This window comes from Trachemys scripta, chromosome 3 (genome assembly GCF_013100865.1).
Source record: "Trachemys scripta elegans isolate TJP31775 chromosome 3, CAS_Tse_1.0, whole genome shotgun sequence".
NCBI classification, from domain to species: domain Eukaryota; kingdom Metazoa; phylum Chordata; order Testudines; family Emydidae; genus Trachemys; species Trachemys scripta.
In genome coordinates, this window is record NC_048300.1 from 85,437,115 (window position 1) to 85,461,956 (window position 24,842).

At 40.0% G+C, this 24,842-nt stretch overlaps 1 protein-coding gene across 1 annotated transcript in view; it reads left to right on the forward strand.

The window, feature by feature from the left end:
• The window catches only part of PRKN (parkin RBR E3 ubiquitin protein ligase), a 1,198,020-nt gene that overhangs the window by 255,433 nt on the left and 917,745 nt on the right, over positions 1-24,842 (forward strand). Inside the window, exon 2 of the mRNA XM_034765264.1 lies at positions 11,155-11,318. Coding sequence (XP_034621155.1) covers positions 11,155-11,318 — 164 coding nt within the window. The remainder of the gene's footprint in view (positions 1-11,154; positions 11,319-24,842) is intronic.

Here is a 24,842-nt window from a genome sequence, read left to right on the forward strand (position 1 = left end):
TGACTGTCTTCAAAGTTAGGTTTTAGCACTTTGTTTTGGTTAGAGCCTTTGGTGCTTTTCTGTTCTTTTCAAGGCCTTCGTTTCTTCATGAGACCTTGGCCATTTTTGCCCTGAAAGGCTTGACATTTCTTCTCTGTGATTCATAAGCATAGTAGCTGGACATCCAGGGAGTCATGGGTCTACCAGTAGAACTGGAGTTATCTTGTGGTCCTGGCCACTCCCACTTCCTGTAAGAGCCAAAACTCCATTGGAAGTTTTGCCTGTCTTGTGTTAGAAAGATGAGACCTAGTAGTGAGAATCATACTCAGATGATATCTTCATAAAAGCAGAATTACAAGGTAAATAACTTCCCCTTTTTAATTTAATACACTTGTTGATTTCTCTGCTTGGTGTAAGCAATGTCCTTATAAAGGATGTTGATCGTGGCAATGAAACTGTTATGTTGAAATGGTATAACTAGTGCAAACAAATATTATTGCAGTTTCTATTATATTAATGCAAAAAAAAATTACTGTGGATATATTATTAAACCCAACAACGGTATGTTTTGGCATATTTCAAGGAGAAGAAAAAACCCTACTAAATAAATTATATTAATTATCTAAATAATGACAGGTGTGCTGAGTCAGTTTAAAAAAAAGGGAAAAATAAAGCAAGGAATTTATCTACCTGACAAAAACTGTTTGGAATGTTGTCATCTATAATATATTACATCATAAATTAGTAACACCTTAAGTTCTTTTGCAGATGTATGACATAATCTCCATCCTTCATATTGTTCATTTGAGTGCTTACAGAAATTCCAAGAATCTAATAGCAATATAATTAGATAAAAATCTGTTCCACACTGACTTTTTCCGTTTCCTTTTTATATTTCCCCCCCCCCCATCTTTTCTCCCACAATCTCTGGGTATATAGTCATTAATAAATCTTAAATAATGTATATCAGTATATATGGTATGTTCTTTATTAGGATAATAGCTCCCCATAATAAAAAGTGCCAAATAAAGTACTAGAAAGGCTAACGTCTTCTTTCTTGACATACTTACTGGCAAATATTCTGATGATTATAAAACAAGTTAATAAAGAAACATGACCTCTTTATTGTTCTGTGATGGGCAAAATAGCTGCTGCCCTGTTTGATGTAGAATTTATAATTGCACTTTGTTGATGAAGCATTAATTGTGATGAATTCCTTGAGGATAGTGTATTTCAAGAATATTATTACATACATTGGTATTTAATGTTGATCTATATTTCCAGTTTTAAGTAGCAGTGTTATTGCAGAATTCTGATTCTTGTTGAAATGATTTAATTTCAGAGATAATTACTTATACAAATTTCTCACACTCTAAAACCTTTGACCAAATTATCAATTTCTTTAATTCTTATTCGACATTTTGATTGGTATAGCATGTAGCGTAAAACTTAGGCTGCTGTTTAGGCCTAAACATATGCCCTTTTCCATTTCAAAATCATGTAATTTAAATAAAAAAGTATTGCTACTATATGTGGGTCACATCGTGTGATTAGAGAGCTAGTACAGTTGTAAAAAAGTACATGATAAATTCATCACATGGCTTTGTAAATGATCACATGGATTTTATTACTGTGTGTTTTCACATAGATAATGCACATGTATTCAATATTCTTTGTCTCTGTTCAAAGTTGATTTAAATAATATTAGTTTGAGAAAAATCCCTTCTGCAATTTTGAGTAGTTGCTGTAATTTTCAGCATATCCTGCTTAGCCCAGGTACTAGAAATTGTATGTTACAAAACTCATTGATCAGAGTCCTCCTACACTATATAGGCAATGCAGGGTGAATCAAGGTTCTTATTTTATTTTATATTTGTAAAGATAGTTGATTAAAAATCTCAAGTAAATTTTTTCTGTCAGACAAATCCTGTAGTCCCTGCTCTGTCCTTACTTAGACAAAATTCCCTTTGAACATGATTTGACTCTTAAAAAATGGAAATGGATTTTATAAATTTATATTCTGATACTCTTAATATTATTAATATTATTAATATTATTGTGGGTGATGATAAATGCCTATGTAAAGAGTATTTTAAATAGTATAAATATACCCAATATCTATATATTTAGACAGTATACTCCACTCATACAACTGTGATGTAACTCTAGAGTGTTAGGCTTGGTCCACACTGGGGCAGGGGATCGATGTAGGAAACGCAACTTCAGCTACAAGAATAGCGTAGCTGAAGCTGACGTTTCCTAGATCGAACTAAGTTTACTTACTGCGGGTCCACGCGGCACAGGCAAGCTCCCCTGTCAACAGTGCTTCCTCCTCTCGGTGAGCAGGAGTTCCGCAGTCGACGGGGGAGCGCTTCTGGGATCGACTTATTGCGTCCAGATGAGACGCGATAAATCGATCCCAGAAGATCGATCTCTACCCGCCGAATCAGGCGAGTAGTGTAGACCTAGCCTTAGAAATATGTACGTCCTTTCTTCAACTGGCTACCTATTTTGTAGCAGATATAGTTTATGATGCAATATTTTTAGCAGCCAGGTCATACCCTATAATGTTGTGTAGCAAAAGTGGCCTCTGGCTATTTTGCTGGGTGGTGGACTTAGAATCTAAATCATATCTTAAGAGTTTATTCCCTAAGGGAGACTTATTATTTGGGTATGAGCTAGATACCAGAGAAAGATGCAGTGTGCAAACTTTTAAAAATTACTGCCAGGGAAGAGAGAAGCAGGTAGAACTCTGAAAAACTCAAGAGGGACAAAGTTATCTTTGAAATGTGGGAAATCTTCAAGCTTTGCTCCAGGAACACCTCCACACCCCCCCCCCCACACACTTTTTGTTTGTTTTTTTCAGAACAAGACAGGCACAGATGTATCTTTTCTCTTACACTGTAACAGTTGTTTCTTTGAGGAACACACATTTTATAGTGCCATAGTAACTTGTTAGACTAAAAGGGTTAAATTCTGCTTTCATTTACATCAGTGTAAATCCTGGTTTACTCTACTAAAGTCAGTGATGTTACTCAGAATTTCCACTGGGTAACTGAGCAGAATTTATCCCAAAGAGTTCAAACAAGCATCTGCTTAAAAACACTTCAAACTGGAAGTTGTATTCCGTCTACAGTAGCTAGTGTCAGGGATTACACGAGGACTTCCTGCTGACACATATCTAGAGGCTTTTTTAAATATGGCCATATGCTGCCTGTGCTGTGGATAGCCAGGCTGACAACCAGTTATGCCACCTCCAGCTGTTCACTGGCAGGCGATGGGAAAGTGCTATCACTATCTTTGTTCTGCCATCTCTCTCTTTTTTTTCTTTTTTCTTTCAAAGAAGAGCTGGAAAAGGGTGGCACTGAGGATGGCCTAGCTCCCACAGCATAGGCAGCCAGCCAGCAGCCATGCTTACAGAATCCCTAGCTGCACTGACGTGTGCCAGGTAGCCTCAGGATTAATGAATAGGCTTGTGAGATCCCTGGGGGACCCCTCACATACACCCTCATATTTGCAGGCCCTCATCTGAGAACCCCTGCCCTATGCTGTTGCTGAAGAGATATGTGTTGGCTTTGCTCTCTTGCTGCCCCATTGTTTTTCTGTCCAGTCTCTTGCTTTGGTAATCATAGAAATGTAGGGCTGGAAGGGACCTCTAGATGTCATCTATTCCCTCTCCCTGTCCTGAGGCAGAACCAAGTTCACTTGTCAGGGATGGTCTAGATTTTAACCTGCTCTTAAAAACCTCTAATGATGAACATTCCACAACCTCCCTTGTAAATACTGTTCCAGTATTTAACTATCCTTCCATTTAGGCCAGGTCTATACTAAAATGTACATGGGTATAAGTGCGTCACTCAGGGGTGTGAAAATCCCACACTGCTGAGTGATGCAGTTATACTGACCTACGCCCTGGTGCAGATGCCACTACGTTGACTGGAGATGCTTTCCTGTTGGCATAGTAGCATCTTCACTGAAGCACTACAGCGCGTGGCTGCACCAAAGCTTTTCCTAATATCTAACCTAAATCTGCCTCGGAGATTAAGATGAATACTTTGAAGTTTGTATTTCTGCTGGTATTAACAGCCATTCTTGAGTAACACAGAGGTGAATTAGACTCTGTATCTCAAGAAAGCACTTGTGGCAGAAAAGTTACACATTATGTTCTCAAGATTCATCCTGTGTTTTGAAAAAGATCAGACTAGGTGATCAAGCATAATCCTTTCTGGTAACATATGAATGCACAGGGATAGAATGGGTAAATGAAGCAAACTTGTGAATTCAAATATTAAGGAATTAAGGAGTCTGAGGTGTTTCTCATGCCTGTATTATTATGAGCAGGTGGCTTCCCCACCGTGCTCCAAACACAGTACACATAGGCTATAGCAGGCTTTACTCCTTTCTCCTTGAGGTTTGGTCTCATTGAAAAAAAGAACTGAAAAAGAAATGACACAAAATCCAGCTCAAGTTTTCCTTGTAGAGGTGGCTACTCTGAAGATTCCTCTCCCAGGATTGTTCAATCACACATACTTTTGCTTTCTAAAGACCCACTCCAGGCAAACATTACCAGAGTGTTACAGTTATGAAACTGTAATACTGAAATATCGTATTATGACGTGCCAAAAGAAACAAAACTTATCACTCTGGTCACAATTTATTTTATTTACATTAACTGTTACTATAATATCTGTTGTTTGAAAATTTTTATCCATCATGGCTTGCAGTGGTGAGGAGGTAAACTTGATTTCTCTGTGAAGTTAAGAAAAATCCCATCTTACTGAAGCATCACTACCTGTTAGCATGCTAATCATTGTCTTGGTCTTCAACTCAGACCTAATGAAACTTGTCATAATGAGTATGTAGGTGTCATAGGAGAAAATTGTTAAATTTCGTGGGGAATGTGAAATAAGTGTAATTGGTTTAGCACTGGAATCTTAGGGCTTGACTAGCGGTGTGCGAATTGCAGAGGACACGAAAGTGTTGTTCTCTAACTTGTCCGTTTGGACACTGCTGGCACAAATTAAAAAGGTACCCTAATTCATATTAACATAGTCCTCTTTCACACAGAACTAAGTTGGCTCCTTGGCTAGGCTACATCTCTTGTGATATACCTCCATCTCCCCTCTGACTGAGTCACATGTATCAACATGGGAATCACATGAGTACAGTGTATCATGGGAGAAGTCATACCGCCAGGGAGCCCAGCCATAGAGAAGAATGATGGCATGAGGCACCAGGGTAATTTATGCAAATAAATTTTAATGTCAAAGTGACTCAAAAGGAAACATTTTGATTTGGAAATGTTAGAAACTTTTTGTTTTGGTCTAAATGTCAATAAAAAACGTTTTGACACTTCTGAATTGAAATGTTTTTGGAACTTCTTGTTCTTCAAAAAATGTAAATGTTTTGACTTCTCAGTAAGGCAACAATAATGGAAAACAGGAAATCTGTTTTGCAAGTTTTTTGAGGTTTTGAAGTTTGTTTTGGAGAGAGATATTCACCCAGAATAGCCAATAGTCCAGTGTTTCCACATTAGGGTACCCTATGTGTTTTGGGAGACCCAGGTTCCAATTCCTCAATTCCTGCTTTTCCTGATTCAGAGCAAGGACTACCTTGGTTCCCATGCATCCCAGATGAGTGTCCTAACCAATCTTTCTCTCTCTTTGGCTCAATGAATATTTAATTATTTATACAGAGTGGAACAGCTCCAACAAGAGAGATTCAGAACAAGGACTTGACCATAGGTCTCCCACTTCCCAGCTGAATGTCCTACCTACCCATTGCGCTATTGACTATTCTGAAGTGTGTGTCTCTCTTTCTTTGTCTGGGGTTTAAACTAGAAATTTCATCTGGGAAAGTTTCTTGCTAAAACTGATCTATTTCCCTGAAAACTTTTGGTTTTGATTAATCGGCCTTTTTTAATGGGGGAAAAAACTTTCATTGAAAAATTCCTGAACTGCTTTACTTTTCTGTCTGATCTGGTATGTAGACAAATGTCCAAATATTGGAATTATCGCAGGGTGGAAATTCTGATTTTTGCTCAACACTGCCATTAAGTCCTGGTCCATGCCTTCATTCTTTGGTCTGATGCTTTTTTCTTAAATTTGCCTTCATGCTTCTTCCCAACTCCCCTAATGGCGTCTGCACTCCATTTGTGACGTTTGACCTCTAGTAGACCTACTGAGAGTTGCATAAATAACTTAATTAGTTAATAGGGAGCACTGCAATTAGTTTAGCACTATATAAGGGGCCTGATTCTGATCTCACTTAAATTGGTTGTAATGGATACAATTCCACTGACTTCAGTGAAGTTATTCCTGATTTACACTAGTATATGTGCAAGATCAGAATCAGACCAGAATTGTTTCAATGGAGAAACAGGAGTCTTCTGGTTGCATCTAAAACTTGGTCCTTCCACATTATTATCCCAAAGTCTGCCACTTTTCCAAAGCATTTTTTTTTCATTTATTGTGGAGAGAGGAAATGTATTCTTTAATCAGTTAAAGGTCTACAGTTTCTTAGACCAGAAAGCCATGATTTTTTTTTTAATTTGTGTATTATTTCTGCAGTAGGAAGAGGTACACATGCTTTCAAGTATATGTTAGCTCTGATTTTTTTTTAAAATGTGCCATGCACGGCTGGGATGGGGAGAACATGCTTTCAGCTTGCATAAGGCAGTAAGTCCTGTATTCAGAGGAAAATAAGGCTATTCCGGGTGAGATTTTAGTACTTCAACCTATTCCTGTGTGATAGGCCAGCATTTCTTTGTATACATTTTCAGTTTTCCCTTCCCTGAACAGAATACACAGCATTTGCCCTGCAACACAGTGTATTCTGAGCCTGCAGTGTCAGCCTAGAATGAAGAAAAAGGGAAATGTTGCTCAGTACGAATGCACACCCAAGATGGAGAACATTCTTTCTGACACTCCCAGTACTGAGCTGCCCAGGAAGTGAGTTTTGGGTTCCCCCTATGGAAATGTTTATCTCTACCACTCAAGTCATTAGGCCATCCCAAAAATCATATATTGTGTATGTGCAGTGGGTCACACTTACAAAAGCTCATTGCATTTGGAAAGATTTTACTGGTTTGATAGTGATTCTTATGTTTAAAATGGGGAATTCTGTTGGAACCATTAGTATCTTTAAAACTAGAATAAACTGTAAGTTTGACCTGTGTGTGTATGTCTATTCTTCTTTTTCTGCAGCTATTCATTTATGCAGACTTCACAGCATTCACTGTAACCAGAAACTTTGCTGATGCTTCCAAACAAGGAATTGAATTATCCAATTCACTGAATTTATTGAATGATGATGTTTATCTTGGACATCTAAAAGACATTGTGAACCGTTGTCATATTTTATTTTTTCCTCTCCCTTCCAGTTACACCAGTTTTTTTCTGACATTTTGCCTTTTGATACGTAAGGGTTCTTTCAATGTTTAGAACTTATGAACTTGAGGCCAGATCTGTAAAGGTATTTTAGGCATCTAAAGATGTAGACAGACACCTAATGGGATTTTTCACAGCACCTAGGTACCTAACTCTTATTGAAATCAATGGAAGTTAGGCAATGAGGTGCTTTCAAAAATCCCACTAGGTGCCTATCTACTTCTTTAGGCACCTAAAAACCTTTACAAATCTGGCCCTGTGTGCCTTTGAAAAATTGTTTACAGTATCAACAAAGTTTGATCAAACCAGTTCAGAAGATAAACCTTAAATTATAAGGGTCTTCAAAGCGTTTGTTCACTGTAAGGGGTCTCTTTAATGTATCTGTGTAACTCTCATTAATGTAACTGGAATTACCTGTACACTTTTAAAAGAGTATCCACTGGATACTGATGATTTAGGATTTGACTATCAGTCAAACAATATTAAATATCTCTTTCCAAAAAAGAAAGCTTAAAATATTATGTTGACGAAATTGTGTTCTTGTTCAGCCTGGGTGAAGCATCTGATTTAAGTCTTAATAGGCTCCTCTTTGTGAATGAACAAAGATGCCATCAATAAATTTATATTAAAATTAAATGCACTCCACGATTTCTGATGAAGTTATTGTGTGAAAGGTAGAAAAAATGTGGACTAGTGCTTTCCAACAAATAATTTGCTGGCTAAGCACTTTTCTCAGTTTAACTATTTGTGATTACGAGGGATTTTTATTGCAAAATGAAAATACAGTGTATTCATGGGCCACTCAAATATTTGCTTGTGTTTAGAATGTGAGTACTTCCACAATTCTGCTAGCTTCTTAAACCTTGGCATGGAGATACTTTGGCTTCTGGAAGAGAAGGAAGGGAGATTTCTGGTTTCCTGGTGGTTAACATCAGTCATGCATACAATATGTGTGTTGGATTAGTATAGTCTCTAGAAAATGAGCTATGCTTAACAAATCTCTTAAATATTACTCCAGTTATTGTTTTAGCGTTTCTGTCATCAGGCCTTTCCCTGTTGTCAGTTACATTGCATTGAGAATGTGGGTGCACTCCTTAATTTGTTATCTTCTTATAAGACAAGTACTGGCATCCATTAGAATGAAATGAGGGAGGATTGACTAGTAGTTTGAGAAGGGGTCCTGGAGGCAGAACACCTGAAATCTAGTCCAAGATCTTTTATTGGCTCATTGTATTGCCTTGGCAAGTGCCTTAGGGCTAGAGCTGGTATGGATTTTTTTTAATAAACTGAAATCTTTTGCAGAAATCTATCAGTTTTAATGAAACTTTCATTAGGAAAGGTTCCTCAGGTCCAGGATGGAATCTCTGGTCCAGGATAGAGAGAGGAAGAGGCCTAGGCCAGGCAATTGTCAAGTGATTATGGCACTCACGAGGGAGAGGCAGCCGCAAGTCCCTGCTCTTCCTCATTTAGACCAGGGAGTTGTACATGGCTTCCCACAGCTCAGGTGAGTGCCCTACCACCCAGCTGTTAGCGATTCTGAGCTGGGCTGGTCTGAGTCTCTTCTGTTGGAGGTGTGCCACTTTGAATAATTAAATATTCACCAAGAAAGAGGGATTGATTTAGAACCTGGTGGTTAGCGCAATCAGCTGGGGTGTAGGAGACACAGGGACTTGAATCTAGGTCTCTGACATCTCACATGAGGACCCTAACCATCAGTCTATATAGTCAGTCTTTCCTTCTGGCACAGTAAATATTGAATTATTTACACAAAATGGAATCTCTCCAACAGGAGAGATTGACTGACTCTTTAGAGCAGTGGGAAACTCACCTTGGGTGTGAGAGAGCCAGGTTCAAGTCCTTGTAAGGCCTGGTTCATTATAGAAGTTTTAAAAAAATAAGTTAATAATAGGTATATCATCTGGGATAGATTGAATTAACTACAACTCCTTTTATTTGCCAAGATAATTTTCTATGTAGGGATCATTATACGTTTTGTTGTTGTTGTCTTCATTAAAAACAACAACTTGAGGTCTTCAATTCCAGATAATTGGAATTCACTCTTGCCATATCATTACTCTTCCAAATCACATAGCACATCTGCAAAATTAAATTTCAGTTGCATGGATTTTTAGACATTCTGATCCAAGAATGTTCCGTAAACCACAATCATTACCAGGACACTTTCCATCATAGAAACTGAAAAAGCCTCAATGAGGATATAGTACAAGAAGCCACATAGTACTTTAAAGGACATGTGTGCTGTGTTCCTATTGACTGTATTTTGAAATCCTATATTGTGATTGGGTACATAAAGGCAAAATTTTCCAAGTTCAAAAACTTTAATTGTTATCTAGAATTTTAGAGGTAAAAAGTTTTGTCATCTAATACTTTAGATGAAATCACATTACATACTATACAACAGCATCACTATCATACAATCACTGCAAAGTTCTGGAAAATGTAAATATTTATCAAATTCTGAAATCAGCTAAAACAATCCAATGCCCTCAGGTATTAATTTTCAAACTTCTACAATAATGAAGTGGTCAGCCATACATTAAATGGCAGAAAAAGCATGAAGACTTTTTTTTTCTATTGTGAAAACCATAGCTATACTAGCTATATGAACATTTCTGATCCCATACTTCTGCCATTTGTCAAAAATTCAAACCAACAGCTCTCCAACTAAAAAATTAGACTGGGAATCAAAATAAACTCTTATAATGGAACATCAGTTGCAACCAGTGCCCCATCGTTACAGTAGCAGATGTCTGCTATTCACTTGGTCTAGATAATTTCTTGTTTTATATTGGTTTACTAATTCTCTGTTTCCTGTCTGTGAAACCTATTGGTTGAAGTAACTCACCAGGCTATATCTCTGCTTTTCATACAATCTCAGTGAGTGATGTGGTTATAATGAGTTTTTTCTATATAGTGGTTTTTTTAGTCTCTTTCCTCACTGTGAGCCTAATGGGCACATTCAGACTCATTATCAAAAGCAGTCCCACCAGCTGAATGGCAGTAAACTCATGAGCTCGTTTGCCAGGCTTCTCTGAATGTATAAGCCAGTTGCTGTAGCTCTAAAAATGACATGGCTAGTGTGGTGGTAATTTTCTGCATTGAAGGAGTACGTACTGGAGTGATGTACCTCAGGTATTTTAGTGAACACTGAAAAAGACGATACTGGTATAGAAAACACTCAAACATTTCAGCTAGCAGATGATTTCCCTTCCATCATTATTTTCTGTAGAATTATATCTGTGGGAGGCCAGTCTGTATTACTATGTTTTACTGTATAGCAGGGAACTATCTGTTCTTACGCTGTTCAATGCATCCTTGTTCTAACAAACATCTGTATTCCCTGCATTTGTTTGTTGTATCCAGTGGGAGAAAAACACATGGGACACAAAGAGCATATATGTCTGCCAAGGTTAAGACTGAATTGAAAATCTAGTGTATCAATTAGTGATTACTCAGAATCTTGCCTAGTTAAGTCTGTTTGTTGTTTCTGTATGCTCACTGTAATTTTATATTGCTGTCGGGGGGAACATACACTTTTTGTTTATTGGTCACTGACTATTATATGGTAGGAAATCCCTTACGGATCCTTCTTTCAAAATGATAAATTACAGCATTGAAAGTTTCTCTTTAAAATGAAAAATATACTAAAATTTTACTGTACCATTATGTCAGTAGTCCAGGGATCAGAAAACCTCCTCTTATACCATGTTAAAATAGATCTGACTTGATAAATGCTCACTTTCTAAAATATTTTGTTTTCGGTCAGTGTTCGTCAGGTTCAACTCCAGCCATGGTTTCCCAGTGGAGGTTGATTCAGACACCAGCATCTTCCAGCTCAAGGAGGTGGTTGCTAAGCGACAGGGAGTTCCAGCTGACCAATTGCGTGTGATTTTTGCAGGGAAGGAGCTTAGGAATGACTTGACACTGCAGGTAAGTCTCCCTTGGTAGTTTTGTTTTTGGGATGCTGCCAGCTCAACTGCTTCTGTCTCTAATGCTGCCAGTCTGACATTCATGACTGAGATCTAATAGAATAAATAGTGCCTGGGGATTCCTTGAACTTTACTCCACACTGCTTCATTAATTCTGACCTTCTTAATTATGCATTAAAACAGCAAGCAGGAAGGATAGGGAGAGAGAAAGAATATAAGAGAGAGAGAGCAAAAGAGAGCTGTGCTTAGTGAATAAATGTTTACTGACTACAGGCGCAAGCTATGCACAATTTCTGTATCTGCTCAATTTTTACCTTACTTATTCCATTTGAATCTTAATGAAGCTGAATGAATGTGAATAAATTGTTCCAAATCAGGCTGCTCAGTCATCATGTTGTGCAGAATTTGTAACCCAATTGTGACCCCTGGAGGATAGTTGTAAGGCTGCTGCTGTCTGTGTGTGCACGCTGATGGAGGTAGTATTTGAAGGCCTGTTCATAGTTTCCAATGAGGTTTCCCCAAAAAGCACTGAAATCACAAACCTGTAGTTTGAAAGACTAGTGGGGAGAAGAAAGATTTATAAGTGGTTGAGTTTGTATTTGAATTTCATTTCCTCCTGATTAACTATTCTGATGAAAATAAAATGCAGAATGAATGGAGAGGGGAAAAAAGAGCATAGCAGGACAAGTAACAAGACTCTTTTCCTGACCATCTCTACCACTGTTACCAGAACTGCAACTCTCATTTTATCAGCATCTCTTTCTTCCTATGAGTGATATTTGTGGAGATGGCAGCATTTGCTGGGGGAAGCATAAGAACATAGGTTTAAGACATTTGAGAAATCTGGAAATAATATATGTATCGGCCCCCCAATACAAAACTAGAGATTGCTGAGTTGTTACAAGTACTATCCTGGCAGTGACATCAGAGAACAATGAGGTGCATTCTGTAGCGGTTCAGGTGACTACATAAACTATCCCCCATAGGCATAACCCTTTCTATTTTAACGAGCACAGATTAATTGGCACTTGTGTTTTCAGCTGTGTGGGGGACATAGCTGTGCACAGAATGGCTGCTGTATCTGGTTGCAGAGAATCACTACAATATTGACATCCTATCACTACATCTTCATGGGCATGATATTTATTGCTTTGCAAAATGCTTTAGGGAGTTTGGGCACACAAAAGAAACTATAGAATGCAAATTGCTGTTGTCATTCTCCAGTGCATCTCCTGCTGATAGTGTTGATGCACATAGTCATCATGCATAAACTGCTGTGCTTTGCTTTTAGGTGATTTGTTTTTACTAAAGAAAATATATGGGGCCAAAAATGTTTTTAAGGTGAATTGAAAAGCCAGTTCCTACATTTAGGGTTCTGTGTTATACTTTCAGAAGCTTCTAAACCTTCCTGCACACGCTGAAGTGCTTGAGATTATAGTGGTGTCAGATTGTTTCAGGACAAAACACAGAATCTGTTACTGGGGTCTAACTTTACTCAGAGAATCTGTAACCCACATTTTTGCGGGGTAAAACACGAAACCTAAAACTTAGATGAATAAAGGAAGAATTGATTTTCAGATATTCAGACCTGCCAACTCAGATTTATTTACAATGAGATGCCTTCAGTTGGATTCATTTTAAGGCAGTTTTAAAGTTATTTACAATAAGCACAGACACACCAAGGGGAGATGTGCAATCGCATCACTTCAAGAGAATCACAGGGAGGTGTCTCAGGAAGGTAGAATGCCTCCTGAAGTTCCTGGGAATGCACAGGCTGAACATCCAATACCACACCCCAGCAATTTGCTGTCAGTGCATAGGGGTGGGGGGAAACCATGACCCCATTCCTTTCAGTTTTTCCACATCCTATTATGGGTGGTATGGATTACCCCCTGCATGCCCCTGAGCACAGGTATTGAAATTTGGCCTGACCCTTACATGGGCCATGCAAGGGTTAAGGTGGGAGCTGTATCCCTGCCTCCCCACATGAATCTATTTAAGGGCAAGGCAGACTGGCCATAAGGACTGGGTTTTGGAATGTGTTTCAAGGTGACATTTGAGGTGCTGGTCATAGTTAAGGGGTAAATGTATTGCTCAGTAAAGCTGGACCAAAACTCTTTGGCAAGGCCTCTGGCTTCTGTAGCAGATGGGAAGTTCAACAACAGTTTCAGGTACATTCCAATTTCTAGTATTTAGTGAATTCTAATGGTTAATACATCAGCATGGTAGCAGCTGTGTTATTTATTTTGATACCGAATTAAATTTAGTTTATTTTGTCCCTGCATTTTCAGTCCATACTGTGTCACAGAGAGAGAGAAAGAGATATTATAGACATTTTCAGGGCTGAAACTAGAGGTTTTGGTAGCTGGGAAGGAACCAATTGGCAGTTCATAGTCATAGAGTTTGAGGCCAAAAGGGACTGCTAGATCTTCTAGTCTGACCTGAACATCACAGGCCACCAACACCACGCAGCAGCCACACACTAAACCCAACAATTGAAATGACACCAAAATATTATGAGACTAGACTATTATGTGTCATAGGCAGAGAATAAGAGGGACCGATGTAAACCAGTGCCCAAGGACTGCACAATGGTGGGGAAATCATTAAGTGTGATGTATGCAAATAATCCCGGCAAGTGACCTGCACCCACATTCTACGGAGGAAGGCAAATTTCCACCCCCCCCCAAGGTTTTGGCAACAGAAGGCAGTTTAGGATATTTGGCATACGCAGCTGGATGCTTCTACTACATGCTAGTGGTATATTTACTGTTGACATATATGCTAGTGGTATATTTACTGTTAAGATAGATATATATATGCAGCATATACACTGTCATCTCAATTTCAGAGTTAACGTTCTATTGAGATTAATGGGTCAATTCATGTGTCTCTTAGAGTTATTATTTCAGGCAGACTCATGAAAACAATGTAACATTGGTTTATACTCAGCTGAAGATTTTAAGGATGGTGTGTTTGTTTTGCAACCATAAGGAGTAGAAACTTTTTTTTTAAATGAGAGCTTAGATTCTGCGGAAAGAGTTGAGTATATCAAGGAATCATGCAACACACAGGAGCTCTGCTCACAGCCTTGAAAGAAGGACAACAGAGATGAGTCCAAACCAAAAGGGAGTTTGATCTGAGTGGGAGTTCATTGCTGAGTGCCAAACTGAGGCAACAACTAATGGGGGTAGGTGTTAATAAAGAAAACTTTCTAAAAGGTACCTTAACAGTGAATGGAAGTCTGCCAAGATGTGGTGATAGAGTGCTCTGATCCTAGCAGGTTCTAACTAAGGAACAAACATTTCAGATAGGAAAGGATGCAAGGTGTCTGATGTGGAACATGAACAATTGTCCACTTTATGAATGAAGACCATGAAGGCTATATATGTATGAAGTACACTCCTTTTCTTTTCTGAAGAGGGAGAAGGAGGAGCTGGAATGGTAGCTGTGGTGTGTTAGAGAGAAATGAAGCCACTGAATGGAGACAGAAGGAAAATTATCATAAGGAGGAAAATGGCAGATCGAGACACTGTATGGAAGATTGAGGAATGTGACATAAAAAAAAAGAATCCAAGTTGCAGGAAGGGCAGGATAGAAATATGTATGGAGACACTTAATTTCAGTACCTGCTACAGGTATATTGTTCTCAGCAGAAAAGGACTACTAAGCACTCAACCAGTTATTAACAGGCAAGTAGTGAAACTGGAGCCCTGGTAAAAAAAAGAAGTAATCGTGATTTGTGACTACAGAGTGAGGAATGGGGCTTAAAAATCTGGGGGTCAGATGAAGGAAGTGGGACAGTCAGATGCCTTCTGGCAGCACAGCAAATGATATCACAATAAGTGACTGATTAGCTTGAAAAATGCTGAAGGAATTCTTACTGATTCTAGTCCCCATGGGAACAAATGACAGCACTGAAAGAGTATTCAGCAAAATCAGGAATTGTTTCAGGGAGCTGATAAAAACACAGAAGATGGGATGATGTGAGATCCTTTTTATTCTAAGCATGAGAGAAGGAAGGGATAGACTGCTACTGGATGCACCAAAGAAATAGAGAGGATGGTTTTGGGTTCATGGAAGATTGGAAAGCTGTGATGAGAGGTGACTGTTTAGAATTTATTATCTCCATTTCAGCAGATTGGTTAGCAACCCTTCTGGGTTCAAAATATGTAGCATTTATCAAGCGAACGTCAAACTAAACTGGAAATGAGAAGGGGAGGGACACTTTTGCCCAATTCAAACTATATGGAATTATTATTTATGTAGTGTCTAGACCCGTTCCCTCAACTGAGATCAGATCCCCATTGTGTAAAGGCCTGTGCATACACATAGAAACAGAAATTCTCCAATCTTACAATCTAAATGGACAAGAGAAACTAATGATGGGTTGTGAAACAGGCATAGAAAGGCAAAGTCACTTGCTCCAGGTCATACAGCAGGTCAGTGGCAGAGCTGGGGATAGTCCAGTGTCCTTTCCACTAGACAGTGTTGTCTCTGCTGTTTTAACATACACAATTAAACAAGATGCAGTGCTTTCAAATAGAAATGAAAGAATAAGTATATTAACGTACAGTATTAATCTATACATAAATGCAAGGATTATGGGAAACAAGAAAGAAGATCTAGAAGTGTTACTAAATGATGGTTTGTGAACTGGTGGACATAACTGAAAACTAGTGGGAAGATTCTCATAACTGGAATGGCAACACAGATGATTGTATTGTAGATAAAAAGAGAGCAAGGGGAAGTAGAGGTGGTAAGGTATGCTATAAAACAATGTCAGCAAGACATAGTTTCACAATAGCTTGGAAATAATATGTTTTGTTGTGAAATGTCATACAATTTCAGAATATTAGATATTAAAGGTCATCACAGGGACCAACTGGATCTACTGTAAGCATCATCCAGTACTGTTGTGTAAAATACTTAGCCATCAGAGCCTGCCAACACAGCTCACAATAGTGGACCTCAGTTTGCATATCATGTGTTTGGAACTTTTTATGAAGATAAAGAGTGTGCATCTTATCAAATCAGCACTGTTGCATCTAGCTAACAACATCCAGCTAAATCCCCTGTCCCTAGCCTCGGGGTTACTAGATTGTGTGCGGTCAGCCAGAATTTTCATCAAAGTGGACCTTTAGGAGGCTTACAACCTAGTGCGCAATGAGGGCAGGAAACAAAGGGAAGATTGCCTTTCAAACCTGCTATGGGCACTTCAGATATTTACTAATGCCATTTGGTCTGACCAGCACTCCTGTAACCTTTCAACACTTCATGAACAATGTATTTAGCAACATCTTGGACCAGTATGTAGTCATCTATCTCGATGGCATACTTGTGTTTTCAGATAATCCTGAGCAGCATTGCTACCATGTTCATTACATCTTGGAAAGACTACATACATTGTTAAAATGTACTTTTCATCAATCCTCCACAGAATTTTTAGGTAATATCCCTTGCTCTGTGGGCATTAAGACGGATCCCAAGAAGGTGGAGACCATCCACAGCTTGGCAGTGCTCAGATCCCCCCAGAAGTTACAGTTCTTCCTGGGCTTTGTGAATTTTTACCAATGGTTCATTCCAGACTTCTCAGGGTAAATAGCCCCCATGACAAACCTCCTCTAGCAGGCCACCACATTTGTTTGGCTGCCGAAGCTCATCATGCTATGAACAGCTCAAGTCTGCTTTCACCACCATCCCATTCTAGTACATCCAGACCTGGTCCAGGTATTCATATGGGCTGCTGATACCTCCAATATACCACTGGGGCCATATGCTGTTAGAGGCATGTCCGCAGTAAGTGTTGCAGCCCTGCACCTACTACTCAGAGTTATGAAATATTACATAAATAAATGCTCACAATTAAATCAGCCTTTGAAGAGTGGCGCCATCATCTTGAGGGATCCCAACACCCAGTGCAAGTCTTTTCTGACCATAAGAACTTTGAATATCTGCGTAAGGCTTGAGCCTTGAACCAAAGACAGCTCATGTAAGTATTATTCTTCTCATGGTTCGATTTCATCATCACCTGTCACCTGGGAACCAGGAATGGGAAAGCCGATGACTTATCCTGAAAGGTCAAATATTACCAGGAGAGCAAAGAGCCTAACCAAGAACTACCCTGTCTCCTAAAACCTGACCACTTCCTTAGTGCCATAATACACCAAGCCCTGATTAATCTAATCTGATCTGCTTTGCTGGGTGATCTGTTAGTTCTGGAGATGATGGAACAGCCTGAGCAAATGAGAGTCAGAACTGAAATGCAGTGCTGCACACAAGATAGGATCACATACCTCAGTGGACACATATATGTTCCACTGGGGTTCCCCTGGCTAGAAGTGCTACATCTCTGCCATGACACTCTGTTGGCAGACCATTCTGGCCACCTTAAGACTTACCGCACAGCTTCCTGTTTCTTCTGGTGGTCCTGTATGCTAACTGAAGTCTGGAACTACATTGACTCTTGTGACCTGTATGCATGCACAAAGACTCCCCAAACTAAGCCCCTTGGCACCCTAGTACCACTGGAAACTCCACGTAGACCCTGGGCCTCAATCACCATGGGTTTCATAGTGGGACTCCCTGACTCTGACTGCCATACATAGACCAACTGACTGAAATGGCAGACTTCATCTTCTGTGACCACGTGCCCTCTGCTGAAACAATGGCTCAACTCCTAGTGGTGCATGTTATCCATGTTCATGGGTTTTCCCACTCTATCACCTCGGGCAGAGGACCACAGTTTGTCTCATAATTTTGGTGTGAAACACTCTGGTTAATGGACATTCACGCTTTTACCTCATCCGTGTACCACCACCAGACAGAGAAGGTGAAGTAAGTATTAGAGCAATACCTAAGGTGCTTTTTCAACTACCATCAAGATAACCGGTTCTCTCTCTCCTTCCTTATACTGAGTTCGCATACAACAATGACAATCACACTTCCATGGGACAGAGTCACTTCTTTGCAAATTACATGTTCCGCCCTCACTTCCACCCAGGCTTGTCAGCAGCCTCTGAATCCAACGAATTCATCATATCTATGAGGAGCTTAAGGACTACCTCAAAGATGTGAAAAAGGACTACAAACAGTATGCTGACTGTCAACACCAGGAAGGCCCACCTCTCATGGTGGGCCAAAAGGTCCAGCTCGCAGCAAAGCACCTCCATATGAACAGGATGTCCCACAAGCTAGACCACCAGTTCCTTGACCCATTCCATATTGGTCACCAAATCAACCCTGTCACCTTGAAATTGCAGCTCCCTTGATCCCTTAAGATGCATTCTGTTTTCCATGTATTCCTTTGGAAGACTTACACAGAGGACCCCTTGCCCGACCGATCTCAACAGACCCCCCACTTGTCCAGGTCCAAGGAGACCGCACTATCTTTGACTCTAAACTGCAGAGGGGAAGACTGTACTACCTAATTGATTTAGAGGACTGTAGTCCTGAAGCGCACTTCTGGGAACTTGCTGCCCATGTCCATGCCTTTGACCTTGTAAAAAGGTTTCATCAAGACCACTCAGACAAACCAGGGCTGGTGTCACCCAAAGGAAGGGTGCCCTAAAAAGGGAGTAATGTAAGGATTCATGGACTAGAACCTAGGCCTGCAGAGCCTAGGACAGCTGATATTGCCACTGAGAGGGCATGCACAGCCACATCCAGGGAATATTGTGGCAATTAGGCATTGCGGGAAGTACTACCCAAAGGGGGCAGAGTGGCCAACCTCACTATTTAACCCTGAAAGGTGTCCCAGGAAGTTGTCTGGGCAACCATACAGACTTCTGGTTTGTTGTGACTCCTGACCACACCTTGCCTTCTGATCTCCAATCTCTGACCCTAGCCTGGGCTCTGACCCTGACTGTTGCCTTCTGATTCCAGCCTGGCATACTACCTTTGATCTCTGGTCTCAGACCCTAGCCTGACTCTGACCCTGACTTTTGCTTATTGATCCTAGGCTCTAGCGATTCCTCCAATCTGTATTCACTGACTACTGTATTGTGGCCATCCTTGATGTGTGGACACTGTGACCACGAGGCCAGACCACCTACAACCCAGTCCCTTACATTCTGGAAGGCATAACCACTTCAGATGCAAGTGGATAGAGTAGCTGCAGTACTATGTGTATCAGATGCAGTGAGTCATAATAAACTTCTGCTGTAGTATATCAAAGTTGTGTTGTAAACATTCATGGGCTTCCGAGCAAATTTGACTTGAGTAATTGCACACACTCCGCATATGTTTTTGATCCATATCTGTCTGTCTGTATCAGACAGTAGAGTGTAGAATCTTTCCTTCCTATTATGCTCAGAACGAGTACAGTCTGGTAGTTACAATTACAAAATATTTAAATTATTTCACTGCTCCCTGTTTTTCTCAGATTCCCGAGTTAACATATTGAATAAAAACTGTTCAAATCATGGAGATTTATAGGAGAGAGAAACATAAGAAGTAATCAAACTAAAAAAGACATAGGAGTGATAAGAGAGTGGACATCAGATTCTATACGTTTGTAATGTGATATGGCAGCAGAAAAAAAAAAACAGTGCAGTTTTGGGCTGCATTCCCAGACTCATCACCTTATAAAGCAGGAAGATAAATTCCTCTCTAAATAGCTCTGAGAGTTAAGCCTACACTAGTACATAGATTTCGGCACCTCATAAACAGAAAATAAAAGGTAAACTGGTGTCTTAAACACACACACACACACACACACACACACACAACCATTATGGGGTTGGAAGAACTAAATATGTGTATTTGGTTAAGTGATGACTAAAGTGGGAGCATAACAGTTGACAAATAGTTGGATAATGCTCACACCAAAGATGGAGAGGATATATTTAATGTGGTGCATAGATAGTATAGAGATGAAATTACGAAAGGGAAAATGTGGACTTAATATCCATCAAATGTTCTTAGCAGTGAGAAGTTTTTGTCTGAGGATTTGATACTCAAGGGAAGTGGTGGAAACCTCAAAGCCTGGGATCCTTTACATCTAGACTAAAACAGTGTACTGTAGGGAACACTCTTGCACTAATGGGGAAATTTATTAAATTATCTTAGTCTCTTGCTGTTATTTCTATATGATTCTGTGATCTTTTTTTAAAAAATTGTGAATTATTCAAATTTGTACAGCTCGTGACAGTCCAGAATATTTTGCTTTACCATGTGCTTATTTGTAATTTTTAAACTTACACTCACATATAGTCGATAAATGATTTGGGTGCTTGATCTGTTTGTTTTTTTTAATAAGAGCTTCTTCATTCACTTTAATTGAAAATGTCTATTGGAAGCTTAAGTGGGTCCTGGCTGATTGCAAAGTTTCCATTGCAGACAAATTTACACACACAAGGAAACTCAGAAGTATTCTTGCTGGAAAAAAAAATAGATCAAGAGAACAGAGATGTTGCATTATGACAGCACAGGTCACTTTAAAGGAACTAACATTGAGCGGGGGGGGGGAGAGCCAATTATTTTAGAGGGAGTTATCAAAACAAAAACGGTATATAATTTCTCTATCAACTTTTGAGATCCCTTAGTAATCATTTATCATTCCCAGGCATTTTCTCATAAGTGTACAGACCCAAAAAAGATACTAGTGCAAATTGTAATAAAGAATCAGTAATGAGCAGCATAAAGCAGATGTGCATTTGTCTCTCTTCATCCAGAGCTCCTGGATCCGTAGCTTGTTAGCTAGTTAATAATTTTATAGTTAGAATTAGTTAGTAGTTTTAGATAGCTGTAAATCTTTGGTTTGGAGAGGGTGGAGCTGAAGAATAAAAAGCTCATTTTTTAAAATATGTGTGTTATGTTGGGCAGTTTTCCAGCATCTGACACACATGCTAACCTGGCATGTTTGAGCGAGGGACGCTCACCTTCAAAATGCTTGATTTGCTCAACTTTTACAACATGAGCAAAAAAGGAACGATGAAACAGACAGTTTTATTACAAGAAGTGCTGTCAGGAAAACCACCCAGAACCGAGCAAGTACAAGGTTTGAACACATCTCAGAGACAAGCATCAGCTCTGAGTCTGGAGGGAAGAAGGACAAACCTCCCACCTCAGTATACAGTATTAAACGATCTCTAAATAGGAAGGATTCAAAGAGGAAAACTGCTGTGGTTTCGGACTCTGTTTCCAGAGCCATTCTACTACAAAAGCACACCGTTATTATGGTGAGCATGAATGCTCAGTCCTTATCGGTGTCAGCCTCTTTACAAAGAGCCAGTCAGTGAGAGAAAGATACTTCTGACCAGAGGGTCTTCAAGGAGCCTATCCTGGGTACATTTTCTTGTGGTAGAATCAGGAGACATTCTTCTTCAAATCCAGTTGTGTCAGATTGGATGAGCCAGTTCCAAAAGCAAAAGCTAAGGAACCAATGATGTGGGGAAAGATAAAGATGTGATAACTCAATATCTATCAAGGACTCAATATCAGATGCATTTCTAATAAATTGGGATCAAGGCTTAGTGTATGCATTTTCCTCATTCAAAGAGAGATAAACAAAATAATACAAGACAAAGTCAAGGTAATTTTAATAGCACCAGTTTGGGTCAGACATCAGTGGTACCTGGACTTAATTCACCTATCCAGAGGGTTAATCAAATCTCAACCATTAGAACCAGACTTGTTGACGGAACAACAAGGGATGGTCTGTCACCTCGATCCTTAGTCTCTTCATCTAATGGCATGAGGAATAAGACTCTGGAATTATAGAAAAGTCTTGTTCATTAGAGGTGCAAAATGTACTGCTAAATTCAAGGAAAAAGTCCCCATGAAAATACGAACATAAGAATGGCCATACTGGGTCAGACCAATGGTCCATCTTGCCCAGTATCCTGTCTTCCGACAGTGGCCAATGTCAGATGCTTCAGAGGGAATGAACAGAACAGGGCAATTATCATGTGGTCTATTCACTTTCATCCAGTCCCAGCATCTGGCAGTCAGAGGCTTAGGAACACCCAGAGCATGGGGTTGCATTCCTGACCATCTTGGCTAATAGCCATTGATGGCCCTATCCTCCATGAATTTATCTAATTCTTTTTTGAACCCAGTTATAATTTGTTAATCATAAATGAAAAAGATGTTTATGGTGGGTTTCCATGTATGATATAGAGCCATATACATATTATGTATTAGAATATTTATTGTATCTTAATAGAATGAGTCTTTGACTATCTTCAGTGAGGGTTCACCTCTCAGACATATCAGCATACCATGTACGTGTGGACAGTAAATTAATATTTACTCATGATGTAGTTAAAAGGTTCTTAAAAGGTCTTAATAATTTTTATCCTCCAAAAGGATACCCTGTGCCATTTTGGGATTTATACATAGTGCTTTCACAATTGATGAAATCTCCCTTTGAACCTTTGGGAAATTATACATTGTTCCATTTGTCTATTAAGATTGTTTTTTAGATAGCTATCACTTCAGCAGGGTGTATAAGTGAATTACATGTGTTAATGTCTGAGCCACCATTTACTGTTTTTCATAAAGATAAAGCAATTTTCCATATACATCCAAGGTTTTCATCAAAGATGGCCTCAGATTTTTTTTTATAACCAGTCTGTTATTTTACAATGTTCTTTCCCGAGCCTCATACTCGAGATGGAGAAGCTAACTTACATAACCCTGGTCTGCACTAGAGTTAGGTTGATGTAAGGCAGCTTACGTCAACCTAACTCTGCAAGCATCTACAGTAAAATGTAGTTCCTACTGATGTAACTCTCCCACCACACCACATAAGAGGCATAGCGCTTAGGTTGATGTAGTTAGGTCAACGCAGTGTCGGTGTAGACACTGCATTGCTTACATCAACTGATGCTGCCTTTCAGAAGCCATCCCACAATGCCCCACAAAATACAAACATAAGAATGGCTATACTGGGTCAGACCAATGGTCCATCTAGATCAGTATCCTGTCTTCCGACAGTGGCCTATGCCAGTAAATCAATGGGATTATTGCCATTGACTTTAGTGGGGCCAGGACTTCACCGCTTGTATATCTATATGCTCCCTCTATCCCAATTGATTTTCTTGTTCTCTCTGCGGCAGATCCTCAGCTAGTGTAAATTGTCACAGCTCCATCAATGGAGCTGGGGACCTGCCCCTCTGTTCCTACCTAATCCAGTTTCCAACCCTCTTCTTAACTGAACTGATCCATGTTTTCCCTGCTTTCACTGCTACTTGTACCTAATCCAATTCCCAACTTGTTTCCACACAGTTCAATACCTGATCTTCTTTCCTGCCCCCATTGCAGTCTCCCAGCCAGTTCAATTCTTTAAACACTTTCTTGTTCCCACCCTGACACATGTTAACAATTTCAGGCTCAACCCAAGTCCAAACTCAAATCTTCTGTCCTTGTCTCATTTCAGTCACCTTTTCCTCTTTACTCTAAAAATATTGGGGCCCCCAGCAGGTCAGCCATTCCCTAGGTTGCCACTCAGCTAAAATTTTCTATCATTTTGTGATTTCCCTTTTAGCTGCACTGCAAAATTATTAATGAGCTTCTGAAACTCCAGAGGATACAAAATAAGCAACTCTAGATCCTCTGCTTTCTGGGTTGCAGCTAACAGAGGGGTAGCAGACCTGCTGGGCCCTGCAGATCTTCAGAGATAGGATTAAAGCTATGTCTATATAACATGCTACTTTTGGCAGCGTGTAGAGTAAAGGTGCCACCAGACTCCTTGTTGTTTTTGTAGAGTACATATGTGCATAGTCCCCTTAGCACAAGTATAAATAGCAGTGTAACTGGTGGGGCATAGATTAGGTGAGTAAAGGCATGACTGAAGGCTGTGGTTACATATTGTGCACATTCTGTACATGCCCAAGCCATGCCTCTAATCTACATTGCTATCGTTAGCAGCGTAGTATCCTGTGGCCTTCCCATTGCTGGAGCCTCTCTCCTCCTTAGGAAAATAACTGGCTGCTGGAGCCTTCCCCCGTCACAGGGAACGACTCCAGAAGTGTTGGGGCAGTGGGGAAAAGGGCCACCAGCTCTCCACTGTAGGAACCTTCTCTTGCCACAGGGAAAGACCCTGGCAGTGGGGAAAGACTCCAGCAGCAGGGGAGCAGCAGGGAAAGGGTCCAGTGGCTCCCAACTGCTGGAGCCTTCTCCCACTGCAGGGGAAGACTCCAGCAGCCGGAGGTAGCAGGGAAAGGTTCTGCCAGCTCCCCATTGTTGGATCCTTTCCCCACTGCCAGAGCCTTTCCTCCCCACAGTGAAAAGCTCTGGCAACATGGAGCTGCTAAAGCTTTTCCTTGCTTTTTTCTCCTTGCAAGTAGCTACACACCACAGTGTGGACTCAGCAGAAGTTTCACTGTAGCATGTAGTTACAGATACCCTACACGTTTCCGCCCATGGTGTGTAGTGTAGACATAGCCAAAGAGCCTTAGTAAGAGGAAGGAAGGAACTAGAGGGATGTACTGTGGGAGCTGTAAGGAGGAAGGGAGCTAGAATCATAATGAATAGCTGTGGGGGTAGGTTGTTGGTGGAGGAGTCAGGAAGGCCTGTTGAG